Consider the following 19853-nt stretch of genomic DNA (forward strand, 5'->3'; position numbering starts at 1 on the left):
AGGCCCCGTTTTCTGGGTGTTCATTCGGGGTCCTTCGGCATATTATGCGTTGACATGCCCGAATTTTCACGCCTCACTTGACCTGCCTTTTGGCCTTTTGGCCATCGCTGCTCAGTGGTCCATTCACTGGCCGAGAATGACTTAATGAATGCCCAGCCGGCGATGTATGTATATTTAATGCCACAAGGAATTAGTGGCAGACAATGGCCCCGATTTGCATTACCAAATTGGGTTTTTCAAGGGGTCCTTCAAGTGTCATTTCTTGTCAGGCAGTTTGATGATTGCACATAGGCTTAGGGAAATTTAGCAGTAAGCAAGTTTCATCTTGATTGTTTAAAATTAAATGTACAAGTCCCCTTAACAGCATTTAAAATAAATTTGAAAACCAAAAATGTAGCTGTTACATTGTAAACCAATATCCTTTTAATACAAGTCTTTAACACACAAGGCTCATTCGCTATTATAATTATAATTTGATTTGAAATGTATACCATTGTCCACAATTAAAATGCTCTTATGTTGACATTTGGAATTCAAGACTGCACAATTATCATGTATATTATTTGGGAAGTTGAATTTTGTATGACGATATATATTATTTTACCTCTGAAAACTTGTAGCCTTGGTTTTGTATATTCAGGGAGTGAAAAAGTGTTTTTAATTGATTGGAAATGATTTCTAGCCTAGCATTTAAAGTAAGCCCAAAAATTTAGTTGGTACATTGTAAACCAATATCCTTTTAATACAAGTCTTTAATAATCAAGGCTCATTCACTATTATAATTACTATTTGATTCCACAATTAAAATGCTCTTTCGTTGACATTTGGAATTCAAGAGTAAACAATTACTAGGTACATTCATTATTATTTTATTTGGAAAGTTAAATTTTATATGATATTATATATTATTTTACCTCTGAAAGCGTATAGCCTTGTTTTTGTAAGTTCAGAGAGCGAAAAATGTGTTTTTAATTGATGGGAAATGATTTCTAGCCTATGTTTCTATGTGATACATCATACCTTTTATTATTTCAATACTTGATAACCTTTAGAAATGGCTTCCTGAATATCATTTTATTAGCTTACTGCATAACATCCGCAGAGTGAGAGAACGGCCCTGAATGCCAGGTTTTTTCTGTGGCTTCTACAACTCCCTGTGGATAGATGTTTGCTGACTTGGCTTTCCTATTTGGCCCCCTGCAGCTACTGCCACGCCCCCTCCCCGAACGCCCCTCATGAGTGGCTTTTGATATAACACATAATAACAATATATTTGAGGGTGTGTTTATGGTCGTATGCAGAAACTGTTGCCTGTTGTGTGTTGTGGCAAGTTTTGTTGCTGTTTCTGGTTGTTCTACTGTTATTTGCCTCTTGGCCATTGGCACATTCAGAAACACTCTTGGCCCAATCTGCTTTTGGTTTTAGAGTGTGTTTCTCTGTGCCTGTGTTTGCTTTTTGTGTGCGAGTTTGTGGCCGAGTAGCTTTGCCTTTGCTGCTCGTCCAAATGCGGTTGGCATAACCATCCAATTGCATCCTGGGATGCAACAACTCTGCAACGCTGCTCCATTATTAAAGCCAAGTTTCGAACAGCTAATCTGGGACTCTATTAAACCGGGGTACGCAGTTCAACAACAAAAATGAAATTAGCAACGAATCAAAGTTCCATTGAGGGGGAAACTTTCTGTGGTCGAAATTGGGGCAATTTTAAACTTAATTAGCAGGATTTCCTCAGCTTTCCTTGAGCCACTCATGTTGCTTTTCGGTCGAGGGGGTAAGGGAGCAAAAAAAGTAAAGGAGTGAGTTACTGAAGGATGCATTGCAGAAATCCGAGGCGAAGGACAGGCATCAAGTGTCGCTGCGAGTGGGGCCATCAACTTCATCTTCATCTCCAGCTCCATGGCCCCATGCCACCATCGTCATCGCAATTTTCATCTCTCCTCATTCCCGACACACAATTCGGTTTTATTAACTCGAGTCTCGAAAAGAAAGGCGAGTCAAGGAGCCCAGCGATGAAATGAACTGCGCTGCTCTCCAGATGGCACTCTGAAATTGCTTTAAAAACAAGAAACACCACTCCAACTTCCCGCATTAATCAAGACTCCAAGTGGCTGGTTTTTGTATTTTGCATAATTTTATTATGTTTTATTTGTTCAGTTTTCCCATGATGGTTCTCTTTTTTTATGTTTTTCTTTTTGGTTTGGTAATTTTCGTTACATTTAACTACACAGACTTAAGAGCTAGAAATTATCTCTGCAGCTGCACAAATCGATATTTACACACAATCATTGGAAGCCTTCCTTTCATCAATCTCCATTTTCTTTTCCTTAGTAGTTTGCCAATGTTTTTTGCATTTGCACATTGCTAAGACAGTTAAAAGTTATGTCCACTAATTAAAAATTGCTAAATATCCCTTATGTTAGACAATTAGTTTATTTTGATTACTCTGTTCGCTTCTTGTTTTCGGTTTATCCCATTTTGATTAACAACTTCTTGCCAAATGTTGCAATGCTTATCTATAAACTTCACCGTCTGCAGCACTCTTAAATTTGTTTGCACACATCTTGCAAATAACCAATGGCCACTCTTAAACGTAATAGTTTATTTATGTACTTTAGTTTAACAAATAATTTATTTACAGCTTAATTCTGAAAGTTTCGCCGAAGAGCAGTGGCTCGAGTAAAACCGAAATTCCTTTAGCTAAATCCATTTTAATCAGTTAAGTGGTTGTCTGTACAATGCAGCATAAATCAGATCATAAATGATTGAGTGTCTTTGTGTGTGGCCGAAACTAAGTTCTTAATCGTAGACTGGGACTTGTAAAAATATGAATTCTAGGTTGGAAATGCACGTCAGTTCTTAATATTGAGCTCGCTGGCAATTCCAGGATCCAAACTACGGATTTACGGGTTTTTATTTTTATTTCTTTCGGGATCCTTGAAATAGCTCTCCTTAATTTTGCATTACTAGTCTGCAAAGTTAAACTTTATATAATACATGTGTGGCTACGTATGACACTTATACATTAACGAAACACACACGGACACACATACATAGCATACATATAAAAGGAGAGTGTTGTATACTATAATACATGCACACCTGTATGCTATATAAGGAGAGAGAGATAGGGTTCTTAAGTTTGATTCGCATTTCTGATAGTTTTGGCTTAGGCTTTAGGTGTATGGTATGGGTAGTACGTATGTATGTCGGGAGATGCCGTTAGCAAGTTTTTAGGGTTAGAAGTAACTAATGTTAGGTTAGGGCCTCCATAACCGGGCAGATCCAGCAGATCCCGCCGATGACGTAGTTACAAAGGCTCCAGGGGCGCTTAACCCATCTACACGATCTTCATATATACACTCGTGTGGAATATCCGATAGCCGCTGGCAATGATTATCATAATCATATGCAGCTGGGACTGCATTGTCTTCGTGGAACCGCCCACATGGCCGTGATACATGGCAGCCGGATTGTCGCCTGCAGGAGAGAAATCCGGAGAATATGAAAATGAAATTTGCACAAAAATTTAATTAAAAAAACACCCATATAGTATATGTATACATGAGCACACGGTGAAAGGAGTAAAGTGTGAGCTTAACCAACAAAATGCTAATGAGCGTCGTCGCTTCATCGCGCCAGAAACTTATAAATTATGACTGGCACTAACTACGTGGGCACTCTTTGTTTGTGTTAGCCTCTGTCCTCTGCCGTCTCTTTCTTTCACCCACTAGCCGTCTCTTTCTCCTACCCACTACCCGTCTCTTTCGCTTTTTGTGTTTATGGCCCGGCTTTAATGGCAGTTTGCCCGCCAAATGGTTGGCTCTGGCGCACCGTGCGCGAGCATTTTTAATCCACATGCTTGCGGCTGTGTAATTTTCATAAATTACTTTTATTGTTTTCCCTCTTAGCCAAACGAAACCAACCAGCACGGCTGATATATGAACTGCAAAAGAGCTACCGGATACGGATACTGATACATATAGAGATACAGATACAGATGCAGCTGCCGAGATACAGATGTACAAATATTACAGATACTCAAATGAGCAGTCCTTTGTTTATTCAAAGTTGTAATTTCATTTGGCGGACATAATTGAAATTTCTCTGGCCCAGAGCGAGGCTTAACTCGATTGTGCACAGGCCAAAAGCAGGGGTTTTTTTAATGCCGCAGTTCATTTAATCATTATTTTATGGTTTTCATGTACATAAATGGAAATATTTTACAAAGAAAATATTATATATGGCACAAATAAATCAAAAGTTAAGGTGCCTTAAGTGAGGCTGTCAATTGGACTTAAATCTTAGTTTGGAAAATATCGATATCCTGTGCGATTTTATTTTCTTCCTGTATAAAATCTTTTTAAATTTCATCCCATTGTGTGGAGGACTCACCTTTGAAGATGTGCACCAGGACGCTTGCTGGTTGCGTGTTGCTGGCAACGCAGGTGAAATTTCCCGAATGCTCGCGTCGTGTCCGCTGAATGGTAAGCTCCGATGATTGAAAGTCTGCAACGGACAGCAGTCGATAAAGGGTTAAGACCGGTGAAAAGGGGCTGAAAACGGGGGGTAACCAGCACTCACCTGGCTCCGTTGACACATTAATGCCCCGATCAATGTCGTAGTTAATCATGCGGTTGTCGTGATACCAGAATATATACTCGGAGGCCTCGGTGTTCTGCACCACGCGGCATTGCAGACGGAGCGTTGATCCGGGCGTTAGGTATCGAATCGGAGGACCCGTGATCTCCGCGCGGGCTTCTAACCAATCGATATTGGATTGGGGGAAAGAAATAATAACAATCGATAAGCGTTTCAGCGTTGGATACAATCAGATTTAAAAAAAAAATACCTAAGTAACTGTTCTAAAAATATCTTATCCAACTTTGATGTCCTATAAAGTAAGTGAACTGCAATCCCAGAAAAACTACAATACAATAATATATCTATCATGTACTGCAAATCCTACCCAATTTATATTTAAGAGTTTTACGGTACAAATGAGCCAATGTTTTTTAACATTTTTTGATGATAACTGATACTTACTATTATAATATTTCAACTGAGTGAACCACTAATCCTTAAGTACCTTGACATTAGAATATTTTCCACAAAATTGAGCCAAAGCTTTTTAAACTTACTATTTTGGATGATAGGTGGAAACATTTATATTGCGATTTTACAACCAAGTAAACTACAAAAACCATACCTATTCAAAAGTAAATAAAAAAGCATCACCTCCATTAAAATCCTATCCTAAATTGATGTAAGAATGTCTTTACTAATAATAAGCGTAAACTATTTTAACCTACTATATTAAGCTGATAGCTGGAATCAAAGGTTATAGTTTAGCCTCCCTGGGGGTCACATCCAGTCAAAGTCAAATCCTTTATTATCATGTGACTAAATCGGTTAGCATCCATCCCTGACAGTTATCAGTTTCCCTCAGAGCGCGCCGAAAGTGCCCCACAAATTTATGAAATACATCTGGCAGACAGCCCGGTTCCCAGTTCCCAGTTCCCATTTCGCAGCGCCACTTTCCCAAGGAAAATAGGAAAATTTGTAGCTGGCCTGTCACATCAGTTTCCATGTATGTGGGCCAAAGAGAGTGGCTTTGTTTTTTGGGGCGACTGCCAAGATGGAGCGGGATCAAGGGGCAGAAAAGGCCATTAGGCGCAGCACATTCAAAGTAAATTGTTTGTTAAATTCAGAATAATGTGCGTCAGTTAGCCAAGGACAGCGCGATGAGTTGAGAACTTGCTGAGTCGTTGCCATTTGCCCCGAAACAAAGTTCGTTGGGAACTTAAGAGCACCCCATCCGAACTTAACCCCTTTTTGGCCTGACCCCCTATCCTATCCCGAACCCAGAGCCCAAACCCAAACCCAAACCCATAACCAACCCATTCCACCTTAGACATATGGACATTTCTAATTTCGGCTTGAGCGCATCCAGAACGTAACGAAAATGTGGCAAAAACTAGCCGGGCTCAGAACTCATTCGGTTGTCTTTTCACCGGCATTTGTTTACTCGGCAGGAGAAAACCCATCAAGGCGTGAAATTATAGAAAATCACCAGTGCCCAGGCCGAATCACAAATAGAAATGGAAACCAGAAACTAGAAACTGGAAACCTGAAACCAGAGCAGTAGACCCAAAATCGGAGACGTAACTGAGGCAATTCCGGCCTCTACTTACCGACGACACTCAGGTGCAGGAAGATCGAGGTGGGCGGATGGGTGGACACCTGGCACTCGTAGACGCCGGCATCACGTAGCTGCACGAATTTGATTTGCAGTGTCCAATCCTGCAGGAAAAATAAAAAAGGAGGAAAAAAAGAGGGGAAGACCAGAAAAATGGTTAGAATTAAAGAACATCGGGGAGGAGGAGACATGGACATTGGCCCGCCTGGCAGTCAATTTGCTGCGCTGCAGTTGCGAAAATATTTTGCAATATTCCGCACTGAATTTTTGTCACGTATCGGCTATTCGAGGCCGACCACTGCAAAAGCTCACAATGCAGCAAATATTCACCAGGAGGCAAGGAGCTGGAGAGATGTAGTGTGCACTGGCAAAAATAAGTTATCTATACTCGGTTTTCTAAGAAAAAATAATTATTTTTAAAAAATTATCTTTAAATATTTTTCTTACCATACGAAAATTGTAAAAATTTAATTAAAATAGTGAAACAATGCTTAAAAACAACCTTAAAATTGGTCTAATATTTTTTAGTTCATTTATAATTAAACACATCTTATGTCTTTATAAGATAATGTTTCATCAAGATAAGTAAATATTTACTTACTGAACAATATATTATACTTGTGTTCTTTATTATTTCTTTGCTTTATATTCTGCGATATAAAATAACTTTTCCTTAAATTTTTATAATGAAAATATTTAAATTAATAAATATTTAAGTCAACTAATTTATTTTAGGTACTCTTTCATATCCAAAAACATGTTTTATACCTTGCAAAAGAAGGAAAATCGATTTTGGGTAGCAACAAAAATGTTGTAAAACCATTTCGTGACTTTTTCCAAAGTGTGAGGAATATAATTTCGTATGCAAGTCTCCGATCCGATGCAATCAGCCCAGCCCCGTTTTCCCGCCCTTTTCCTCTCGCCCCATCAGCAATGCAAATTACTTTGCACAGGACTCACCTCGGAATGCTTCAAGTGCGTGGCACTGAACCGCTCATCGCTGCTGTACGTTGTTAAGCCGACCGTAAGCAGATGATAATCCTTTTTGCGTATCCACGATACCTAAAAATAGATGGATGGTTTGGGATCAGGTTAGTGGGGGTTGGCGTTGAGATAGGCGGGTGCCATTAGCCAAATACAATGGATTCGTTGGCTTCAAGGACTCCCCTTTTTTTTCGGGCTTCGAATACTTAACATATGCCCATCCGGACGGGGTCCGAAGATGGGTCCGAGCCCTCTCACTGTCTTGTTCAAATGTTTGCCAATCCATCAAGATGGGACTAGCATGATGACAACGACTTGATGATGATGCAATTTTCAAAAAGGCACACAGATACAAAGCGGTTGGGCAAAAAAAAATCAAAAAGCAATTACGTGTAAGAATTACGACTACAGCAACAATAAACATAATAGCAGATTGATTGATCCGGGGTTCAAAGTTCAAATTGGCTACCTAACTGTAAATAGACAAACAAACAAACAAATGGGCGGGGCCCCCCAACCAAACGCCCCCCTCTCAACAAATGGTGGGCGTGTCCCTGGCACCCTCCTCCTTTTTTTCATTTTCCCCTACTTTCCCTTTTCTGAGTGTGTCTGAATGTGACTTTAGCTAATCTTAAATGACCATTAATCATTTCGTCATCTATTTTTTGCCCACTTTTTTCTAGCTGATGATGTAGGCATGAACACGAACACTGAGAGAAATATTGCTTAAACAAATTGATGAAATATTTTACAGCCAAGATATCAAAGTATATATATCATATATAACTAATATAAAGGCTTAAAAAATTTATAAATGATGGGAAAATATTTTTGTAGCTAGAATAAGGCCCTCCCCACTTTTTCCTGTGCACTTTCTGGCAACACATCTATTAGCTGTCCATATGGGGTTATTGCCTGGCAAAGATGATGATTTTGGAGCTGCTGCTGCAAAGGATCAGGCCCAAGCACCTAGGCGCGTGTATCAATCAATTTTCAATTGATAAGGATTTTATTTATTGGCCAACAAAAAATAACGTATAACGAAGTGAAGAGCCAGGGCGAGCAGTTACTTTCAACTTTCTTGCGAGGATTTTTCCCAGCAAATATTGACACACGCGCGCTGCAAACTCAGACTGAAACTGCCACAAAAACGGAACAAAATCCAAAAAAAAAACGACGCACAGGAGAGCCAGCAACTTGAAATTAAGTTGAACGGCAGAGAAATTGTTAAATCAGCTGCGTTTGCCAATAAAAACGAATTACATTCTCCGTGCTTAAATGTTTAATGCGGCGTATACGCAATGTGGCGCAGCAGTAGCAGCAGCATTGGAGGATGGAAAATGGCGCGAGTCGGGGGATTTCCCTCCCAAATATCATAATCCCAGTCCCGAGTTTCGAGTTTCGGGTACCGAGCGAACTTTCAGCTTAGGAAATACTCCATAATATTCCTGCACTTTTGCCCGGCTGTCCAACCGAAAAGAAAACAATATTTCAATGTTGGCGAAATTTGCAATTGAATGGCAAGCAGTCGTTTATTATCAAGATTCTGGCCGGCATATGCTAGCAAAATCTTTCCATATATCTATTCAATACAATCTGTAACAGTAAAATCCGAGTGTGAGGCATAAATTGCGCATAAATTCCGTTTTGGCCCGCAGCTCCTAGACGACGCCAACCGTCGACATACACAACTCTATATCTATATCTATACCTATACACATAGATATAGATATTTTTTTAGGACTCTTACGATATTTATGATGGCAAAAGGGACTGCGACTGTGAGTGCGAGTGCTACGTGTCTGCAAATAAACCATGCAGCTAGCCAGAGGAAAAACACAAGAGTCGAGCAGCTGGAGATGGGGAAAAAAAAGAAAAGAAAAGCGGAAAAGGAATGCCTGGGGGTGTGGAAAAGGGTGCCAAGTGAAGCCATCAGGGGGAGTAAAATGTGGCGGCAATTAATCAAAAGCCTGCGAATTCCTTTCCCTTTTGGCAGGACTTTTTATGTGACTGCATGTGTGTGCGTATCGCATAAATCTCAGCCGCCTGTCCTGCCAACGCATGAGTGTGTGTGTGTGCCTTCTTCGAATCCTGCGAATCCTGCGAGAACTGCGGCTCCTGCGGCTGCAGCTGCGGGCACGCAGATAATTGTTTACATTTTACCTTTTTTCAACTGTATGCTAAATAAAAAGTGACGCTTAATTTATGGCCAAATGCTACAGCGCACACACCACAAATCACTTGTTAGCAAATTTATGGCAAATTTATGCTAACTACTTGTCTGCCACGTTGTACCGCCAACAGTTCCCCAAAGGTAGGCCATCTGCAGTACAGTGGAGGGCAATCAAATAGTATTGGGGATTTTAAAAAATATTAAAACCCTTTTTAAGGCAAGTTCAACATTTTTTAACTGTCAATAAAAATTCAAACTAATTTATTTAGTCCCCTGATTTTTGATTTTTGGCTTAAGTTCTTATAATGTTTGCAATGGTTTAAAATTTTTTTTTTCTTTGGTTACAAACAAAACTAATCTATGTATTTAAAGCTGCAGTTTCTAAAAACATTTCTAATGTTAAAAATTCTTTAAGTTTATAGTGATACTACAGTTTTCAAGATATTATAATTTCTTAAAATTTTTTTGAGTAGTGCAAGGATTTTTTTTTCTATTCTTTGGTTTCTTAGTTTATTACCAAGCTATTCCTATAAATATTAACATGTTTTTTAAAAATAAATTAATATTATTATATTTTTTAAAAAGGACATTCGAGTGCCACCATTTGTTTAGCCTCCTCTGTAAATTTGGTTAGCCTGGCAATGCACAAAATGTCGACTTATCGCGGGATCTCGATCTCTGACAGCTGGCCCCATATGCACGATTCCTGGCGATTTCTGGGCTGGATGAGGAGGAGGAGGATGTGGGACCCGCCTGGGGGCTTCGATGGGTTCGGATGATTGGGTAATTGCATGGCTTGGTGGCTAAATCTATGCACAAGCCGATTGCATCGAAGTTTGTATTTACTTTACTTTTTACCCCTGGCTGGGCTTCGCCGTTGAAAACTTTTGATTGGCTTTTGTTCTGCCCGATGTTGCATGTTTTTGTTGCCTGCTATTGACGCACATTTTTGTGTGCTTTATGTGCCGCTGTCCGACCAATTTCCGTTCTGCCACAATCCCAGCGGGCAACTGGCTTGTGCAACAAAAAAAAACAAAAAATAGAAAAAAAGAGAGCACAGCAGCAACAACTTTTTCAATGTGAAAAAGTTTTTAACAAGCGATTTTAATAAAATTCTATTTAGAAACTGCAGCGGCAACAGCAGCCATTTTGGTTGCAACTTGTCCCGACCGAACAAATGAACGTCTGTGTTTATTTTCATGTGCGGGTGCAGTTTGGCACTCGACTTAAAAAAAAGGCGAATATTGATGCAGGTGGAGGGGATGGCCCGGGGAAATCAGCTTACATTTTATAAAATTTGATTGCTCATGCAAGGAAATATCAAAAAAATGTTCTCTTAGTCTCCCAGCTTTAGAAACCCATGATATTGCTATTTCAATTTATTTTATTTACCTAAAACGTATGCTTTTAATAATATTATTATTTGTGCTTACAAAGACAACACTCTAAAAATATTTTTAATAGAATACAAAAGCAGTATCAAATTCCATTTAGGAAAACCTACATATTTATTCAAAGCAGATTATCTTAAGCCAAAAATCAAAACACTCTAAAAGTTTGGGTCCACCCTAAAGCAGCGCAGAACTTTCACCAGAAATTACGCTCAATTTGGAGTCGTGCTGTTTGCCTGACTAGCTGCCTGAAAATTTCATGTACGAGTAAATATTTGAGTTGACAACTTTATTGTTCTGCCTGCAACTAAATTTACTTTTTCTACCCACGAATCGATTTTTTAGCGGCCACCATACATACGTAATTGAGAGCAATCGAAACTCAAATCGAGCTCAATTCAGCGGAAATGCATATTAAGTGCAATTACTGCATAATTAACCAGTCACTCTGAAAACACTAATTGCAACTCACACTAAGCGGAATCTATTAGAGGCAATGAAAGTTCGGAAATAAACTAGAGTTTAGATGGAAAGGTGTTGGGAAGTTGGGGAAAACTTTGACCGATTGGAATTTCAAGGGGAAACCGACCCATTACTCATTCATTTAATAAACACAAACCAAGAGCCCTTCGGGTGATTACTGGCCCAACTCTATGCTAATATTTTCCACCAATATTTTCCATATTCAGCCAGCCTTGGGCTCGCCAAACAATCAGCCATTACTTTTGATAAGAGCCGCAGGACAAACAAAGAAAAATTCAAGTGGAAGTGGAAATTACCATAGCCTACTTTTCAGCAGCTGTCAGCGGAGGTTTTGCGTGAAATGCGATTGTTTGCCCACCATGGCACTCCCATTCACAATTCACACTTAATGGGCTGGCATTATATTCGGTACCCGGCCATTGATGATTGCATTGCAATTAAAATAATTAAGATTTTCGAGGCGGAGTGGGGGGGGGCCAGGCACAAAGGTTGCCGCGGCAGTGAACTCTGACCTCCTCACACTGGCGCCCCTGTGTGGTTTCGGTCTTAATTGTTTTAGGTTGGGGTCAGACCTCTTAACGCCCTTTGTCGTGAGGAGAGAGAAAACTTTATAGAAATGATGAAGCCATTCTGCATACTCGCAAGATGCCAGGCTCAAACACAAAAAATCTGGGTCAAATTTAGCCCTTTGTTCGGGACATTTGTTTTAATAAACATTGTGACAGGCAACAGCAGGAGGATTACACTGGGGAAAAAGCATATTAATAGCAATTTGTAATATTTATTTTAAAATACAAAAAATATTGAGCTTAGAATTCCAAACTATAATAGTACGAGGTCTTCTTGTATTTTAAAATACAAAAAATCTTGAATTTAGAATTCTAAAATATAATAGTACAAGGTCTTCTTTGTAAAATAATAAAAATAATATTTATTAATAATATTATAGGTATATTTTTTTTCCTTGTTGATGCCTTTTTTTCCTGTGCAGGATCAACATCCAGAAAGGACCCTCCAAGTGGGCTGGCCTCCTCCATCAAGCTGTCGACCAGAATGTCTTATTAGCTGGCAAACAACTCTACGACCATTGTCCTGCCATTCCTGAGAGTCCTGGCCGCCTGTCCTTTTCCCCCTGAACTCGAGTTGAGCTGAGTTGGTTTAATTACGGTTAAGGCTGCCAGCAACAAAGTGATAATGATTTGTATTCATTCAAAAAGGTTTATGGCAATTTTCGAGCCACATTAACTTCTCGGACCGACGCCCCCAAAGTGGCTGCATTTGAGTTTGCTCTGCTGGTCCTATAATGAGCTTAGTCCTGTGTATTTAGTAGACACACTCCCACACAAAGATATTTCTAATTAAATTGGTTTCTTAAAATAGACAGTTTTATGGTTGTCCTCCATTTGAAATGTAAATTGTGAGTGGACAAGGCTGGTGATTTTATGGGTGGGGATGTTGCCCTGGCAATGAATTTATTTGTTTTCTTTCTTCTTGGTTGCTATAATTGATTTTAAATAACACATCTTAGGAAACAAAACCAGAACGAAGAAAATTTAAAGAAACAAATTTAATAAAGAATAAAATGGTAAGCTTTATAGGTACAACAAACAAAGATTTAATTTACTTTCATTTACTTTTTTGTTATTTGTATTGAAGGAATCTAACTAGAAACTAGGAAACTTAAGGAATAAATTTCAAAGTTATTTATATTTAAAACTGATACCCCGGAGGTCTTCAATAAATTATTATATTATTATGAGTTCAACGATTCCTTCGTATTTCATTGGTAATTCCATTGGGTAAAAGCAGCTGAGCAAACAAAAAACTCAGACGCAGAAACCGAAAAAGATACCAAGACACAAAGATACAGATATATATCTGAAATATACATATATTATTTGAGCCCGAAGGTCATTGCAACAATAACCGAGCCTGGCAGTAAAATATTTTATAATATTTTATGTTTTTTTAAGCGACAAAGAGCTACAACATTGTGCCACTGCGAGTGTGAGTGGTTGTGTAAAAAAGTCTGTGTTTGCTTGAGGTCCTTGCTTTTTGTTTGTTTGTTGTTGTGGGACTTGAGTGCAAGAGCCTTAAGCTCCTACAGTGTGAGTGTGAGCAATAAAAAATGAGGAACACATAGAGTTCACATAAAAATGGGGAACTGGAACAACAATGTGTATTACTTTGTTCGCCCAACAATTCCACAATGGAATATAACTCATGCAAAAGCACAGGCATTCGCACATTGTGTGTGCCAAATTTTGAGCGAAATTTGTGAAACGAATTTCCAGAGCGGCGTAACCGAGGTGAAACTATGCAAAAATTATGATTGTTCAGGAATTATGTGTTTGTTTTGATTAAGCCCGGCAGAGCGATGCCGACCATATCCTGTATCCTGTATTATCCTTTGGCCAACCCTCATCACTGCGCTGGCTAAATTATTTGTTTGTTTTTTGTCGCTCCGCTGGCAGGCAAACTAAATGGTTTCTGTTCGGTTTTGGTTTTCGGTTTCGGTTTCGGTTTAGCCTTCACTTCTCGGACAAGGGCAATTTCTATTTTATCTGATTTTAAACTTGGCAAATTATATGTGCTCGTATATATACGCATACCTATGCTGCTCTGCGATTCTCTGTTTTCCTTAAACATTTGCGTAACCTTTTTTATCTAAACGACTTATCCGATCCGAAGGGCGAAGGCCCCCAGCGTTAATTTTCATAAAATACCAATTTCGGTATTTTTATCTGGCCAAGCGAAGGAAAAGTCTTCTCCGGCTGAACAGAAGCTTCTTTCCTCACTCTGCCATACAATTATATTTTCTAATCTGCATTGGTGAACATTTTCCTTGGAAATTATAAATAAATTACCTTCTATCTGGGCTGGGTTTTTATTTTTGGGGACCTGCAAACATTTTCGAGTTTTCAGCATTTAAGCTTTTGGCATTCTCCTTTTGTCAGGAAATGTCGTAGAATCCAGGCATGCTGTGAGCACATTTAATTACTGCCACTTTTCTCTACGAAAACATCCCAGGGTCGGGAGGCGAGTCTAGACATTAAAAACGACAATTTATCTAAAAAGTAATTAAGTGCTCAAGTCACACAGACTTGAGCGCAGAGCAACAGGACAAACATGGGAATCGGCATTGGCAGAGGAAGCGGAATTAAATGGGTTGGGGCTGCAGGTCAAGGGGCAGGGGTCAGGGGATCTAGAGCCGGAAAAGCCATGGACAGAACCAAGTCAACTGAAAGTCGTCGGGAGACGTTTTTACGAACTTATATGGGTTACAGTGATTGTCCTTGAGGCGGAACATAACCGTCCATGGTCAGAAAAAATATTTATTACAAACTAAGATGATAAGATTTCTAATTTTTGAGTACCACTCATCCTGCGTGACTATATGATGATTATTTTATGAGTCATTAAAAATTTAAGACCCAAAATGGTTTTTATCCTAACAATGTTAATTTATTTATTTATGCATATAAGGTTTTTTTACTAAATCCATAAGCTACGACTATATTATATAAGATGATATTATTTGATTGACTTTCGGAACTTGAAAGATGAAAGGATATTCTCCTAAGACTGGGTTTAAGGGGAACAATGTGTTTATATCATTTTAAAATATTTTTAGTGTTTAAATTTAAATTCAAATAATATTTTCTAGCACTTATATTATTTCTTAAAATAAATGTACTCAATATATCTACATAGGATATCCTAGCTCTTAACTTCAAAACTTCAAAATTAGTAAAATGCCCAGATTGATAATCCCTTTTTCCAGTTACCCCTGTACCATAACTTTTTGCTCCGACTGTTGCTGCTGCTCGAGTGCTGATTTAGTTCAATTTATATGAGCCGGGTGCAACTGGCAAAGCCAAAGGGTTAGGAGGGTCCTTTGGGTGATGGCTGAAACAGGACGCAGGACACAGGACACAGGACACACGTATTTGCTTAGTTTATTTTAAATGCCATTTAAGCTGCTGCTCTCGACTAATACCCTAATGACATATTTTAATGTCCGCCCAGCCACATTCGAGTGTCGTAATTCTTAATTCGAAGTGCTCTTCCCACTTTTTCCCCCTCATGTGTGTGTGTCTGCAAGGACTTCTGGCTGTTTGTGCCATTTGATTTATGGGCTTTAAATTCGCCAGGAAATTTCCATTTCTGGCGAAGCAGATTTGTCTGCCGTATGCACGAAAGTCTCTTAATTAATAGCATTACTTTAATGGAAAGTTGTCAACGGTATTTAACAATCAAGGCATTAAGTGTGCCTAACTTTAAGGTATTTTGCCTCCACTAATTCGTTGTCATCCCCACTCAAAAAAAAAAACTCATAAAAGGCAACCACTGCGAAATGGGGAGGGCGACAAAAATTAAAATTGCAGCAAAATACCAAAACAAAGGCTCGCGCTCGAGGAAGGAATTCATTTATTTAATGTTTCCTGCATTTTATTGTCGTCCAAAGTGAATTTACGACCGCGAAGGCGCAGACAAAACAAACCCCCCGATTCGCGGAAATGTTTAGTGTATTCCAGTGTGTATTCCTCAAGTTAAAAAAGGGGGCTTTTTAATAGAGACAAAGGCGCGCACCTGACAAAGCATTTCGATTGCGAATTCTGCCGCACTGCAGAGGAGTTGCAAATATGGAAATCACTTGGAGGAGAGGTGTACGTTTCCTGTCCACTGAACTGGCACTCGCATCCCCACTCCCAATCGCATTCGCATAATGCCCCAGGGCGCCCTGCTCAAGGTTTTAAGGCTCCACACACACGAGGGCAATGAAATGAAAGTGCATTTCCCATTTAGAAGGAGAAGTTGCAGTCCTCAAAGAGTTTTAAGTTTTGCTTGTGTCAGAGGCGGTACACAGAGGAAATTACAACTATGTTGTGGTATATCATTAATGAAAATCTGTGAAATTATGTACTAAACAAATTTTAAATTAAAGAAAAGGGAAAACCAGAGCACCTCTGGATATTTGTTTCAGAGACAAAAATATAATCATATTATGAAATTTGCGAAAATGAAGGAAATTATATATCATACCTTGCTAAGAGGAAATAGTTATGGCCTTATCACACTTGCTTTTTGGCTAACTAACTAGATTCAAGGTAGTTTACCAAATGAAGTCATGGCGATTTAAACATGATTTAATACATAAATTCATGAAATGTTGTTAAGCTGGATTTCTAAAATATATTAGGTCAGTTAGCCAAAAATAAAGCAAGTGTCATAGGACCTTTACAATATTAAATTAAAGAAAAAAGTGTAAAGAACTTTACTGGTCCTTTTCATTAAAAGAGAAAACTGAAACTTGTGGTATATCAAAGAAAATCTTTAAAAATACCATAAAATTTTTCTTAAAATTTTTTTTTTTTAATAAAATAAAAGTACATACCAAAACATTTCTCACCGTGCAGTCACCCAATGAATTTCCGTCTCATTGGGGCCAAAGTACAACTCTCTGTTTGCCAATTACGAAATGAGTGCGTGAAGAGCCATCTATATACATGGGCATACTATATACAAAACTGGAGCTAATGAATGCATCTGGCGAATTAGGCAAAGATCCCTTTGAGAGCTGTGCAATTAAAGGGCCGGCTGCCCCCGGGCCAAGTGCAATGAGAGGGCCAAGACACGATGATAATATTTTGCTGGCTCCAAAGAGGCTGTGCAACACAATTTCCATAATACAAATTGCCGACTTATTAGGCCGAGACCCAAAGCCCATTGTGTGGCCCATACAAGCCGGGTTGGGGACGGGGCAACGCCCACTTGAGCACGCAACCGTGCAAAGTGCCAACTGGCTAACACACTCATAGACTCACAGAAGGCCGACGAGGACTTAAGTGCTTATTAACTTCCGCACACTTGAAGGCACAATTATGAAATCGTCAATTTAAACCAGACACGCAACAAACACACACCGGGGTCACTTGGGGATGGGATCCGATGGGATGGGGCCTGGTATTTGGGGATAGCTGGCCTAATCGAGTGTCCGACTCTTCGGGGAGGCGGCATAAACACCTCGGTGTCTTCGGGCTCAAGCTCGGCCAACTACAAACACAAATACAAATACAAACACACGAAACGTGACGCACACCACGGCGTATGAGTAATAACTCTAGACAAGCGGAAAATTAATACGACTTGAGGGCATGGCATGTCAATGCCGCCCGCCCACCCACACCCACAGCGAAAGGTGTAATTTGTCTCCCAGTTCCACTCCATTTCACTTTCTCCTCGCCTTTCTCCTGCTTGTCTGTGTGTTTTCGCCTGCTCAATGACCCACACAGCCATTTTGCTCAGCCAAAATGTCCGAAATCTGTGTGTTTACTACCATATTAGTTTGCCTCTGGGCCGAAACGAGGCCCCCAGACTCAAGTGGCCTCGATAAGCAGTGCGACTTAATTAAATTCTGTCTGAGATGGCAGGTGGAAAGGGAAAACAAATAAATATTAACCGGAATTCGGAGTAATTCTGTGAGATCCTCTTTATAATTAAAGGCTAATTAAGGGATTTTCTGTTATATAGTATATTTATATATCAAACAATATTGTAAATTGTACATTGTTGTAAACCTTAATGCCACTTTAACTGAATTTCACAAAATGCCCTCTATAAGCAATGTTAAATTTTGAAAATCCGGAACTGGAACTAGGAGTAATTTTTATGGTTACCTCTGGGAAAGCTAATTAAAGGTCAATGAATAAGTTTTCATACTTTTACAAGCCTTTTAAATTATTAAAAAATAATGTAATCCCTTTAAGATCATAATACTTTTAAAAAGATTAATGAAAACGTTTTTCAACGCCTTTAATTATTATTTAAAACGAATTAAACAGAATAAAAACCTTTTGGCTAATCTAACATTTTTTAAAAATTAAGAAAATTAGAATACGTTTTATTCTGTTATTTAAAAAAGGTAATAATTATATAACAGGTAATAATTTAATATTTAAAAAAAATATTTCATAGGCAGCATGAAGTCAACTACATGAACTGGTTCTGAGTAATAATCCTTACACAACCATCTGAAAAACCTCATTAAACCGATGCCCAAATAAATCAAAATAATCTATAGTAAAGACCTCAGCTCTTGATCGATCTGGATACCATCAATAAACATTCAATGCGCCTTTCCATTTCAATAAGGAGAAAGCCAGGCTCTTTGACAAAAGAAACGGGGACAAAAGTCATCATCATCGCCGGGGAGTCAAACAAGGCAACGGTGATGGATTAACTTTTGATAAAATATTGAAACAATACGGATGTGGGGCGTACTCACCACCCCCTCGCCGATGTGGTGGACCGTGCACGGGACGTGGGCGGTGGCCCCAATCTGGGTGGTCACCACCGTGGAGTTCTCGGTGCCGAAGTACATGGGCGTGCCGAAGAGGTGGTTCTCCAGGCCGCCCTCGATGCCGTTGGTGGCCTCCAGATGGTTCTCCACGGGCTCCGGCCGATGGATGGGTATGGGATAGGGTCCGGCCGTATCTTTGGCCTGGATCCGGGAGTGGGAGTGCGTCTGGAGCACTGGTTCCAGCAGGTGTGTCGGCGTGGGCTGGCTGGGGCCTGGTTTTTGGCTCTGGCCATCGATCACGTTGGTGGAGTCGAAGCTGCTGATGCTGCTGCCCCCGGATGCGGCACTTTGGGCGTAGGGCTGTGGCACGGGCACAGGTTCGCCCGACTCCTCCTCCTTTGCAGCCGTCCCTTTTCCCTGTGACATAATTAAATTTTGATTTATACCCGGCGTCGTCATGGTGGAGGCTTCTGTTTTTCCTCCTACTCCTCCATCGGATGAGGATGGCGATGCCGCTGCTGTGTGGTCTGTGGATGGAAAGACAGAGCAGACCAAGTGACATTTTAAAATGTGTTAATATATGCGCTGTCCGACGGCGCCGCAACAGTTTGTCGGATAAACAATAACAGCGTGAAGTCAATTAATTTGAATGAGCACCAAGCGCGTGCGTATACGTAATATTTTACAACGGATTTTCATTAGCCAGGGCCCAGGCGAATCTGCATAAAGTGACGGGGCTAATTAAGCCGCCGACTTTGTCAGGCTTTTGTAAAGTTGGCTAACTTGCGCAAAAGCAATTTAAGTAAACACATATTCATAAATCTTTTTTTAAGGAAAAGCATTTCAATCATTTTTAAATACCCATTGTTATTTGACATGTAATACGAGTAATATAAAACTGCATTTCAGAGAGTAATTTTGGAAATATTTATGTAAACCAAATGATACTTTTAGGTAGGTTTTCTTTTTCATTATTATTTTTAAAGTTTCAAATAGATTTTAGCATACGATTTCTGTTTTATAGAAGTTAATATCATTTAAATATAAATACCCTTGTATCATGTTGACCACTCCATTCCCTTAAGATCTTTCCTGCTATGAAAAAAGTTGTACTTAACAACTAAATCAAATATTAAATTATTATGAAGTCAAGTTATTTCTTTTACATAAAAGCATGTAGGTGCCGTCAACATAAAATTAAACTTTTAAAGTCAGGTACTTAGTAATGTTTTCCACTTTGTAGAAATATAAAATCCTTGTATTCCCTAGTGTAAAATTGTGAAATCTTTCACGTAGTCATTGTTCCGTGCCCATAGACACAGA

The 19853-nt window shown here is 39.4% G+C and overlaps 1 protein-coding gene across 1 annotated transcript in view; it reads right to left on the reverse strand.

Moving 5' to 3' along the window:
- Positions 1-2109: 2109 nt before the first annotated feature.
- dpr13 (defective proboscis extension response 13) overlaps positions 2110-19853 on the reverse strand; it is a 38948-nt gene continuing 21204 nt past the window's right edge. Inside the window, exons 2-7 of the mRNA XM_017075118.4 lie at positions 18516-19057; positions 7157-7258; positions 6192-6300; positions 4582-4758; positions 4393-4506; positions 2110-3477 (exon numbers count right to left, since the gene is read on the reverse strand). Of these exons, the coding sequence (XP_016930607.2) occupies positions 3338-3477; positions 4393-4506; positions 4582-4758; positions 6192-6300; positions 7157-7258; positions 18516-19057 (1184 nt within the window). The 3' untranslated portion in view covers positions 2110-3337. The remainder of the gene's footprint in view (positions 3478-4392; positions 4507-4581; positions 4759-6191; positions 6301-7156; positions 7259-18515; positions 19058-19853) is intronic.

This window comes from Drosophila suzukii, chromosome 2R (genome assembly GCF_043229965.1).
Source record: "Drosophila suzukii chromosome 2R, CBGP_Dsuzu_IsoJpt1.0, whole genome shotgun sequence".
Lineage (NCBI taxonomy): Eukaryota > Metazoa > Arthropoda > Insecta > Diptera > Drosophilidae > Drosophila > Drosophila suzukii.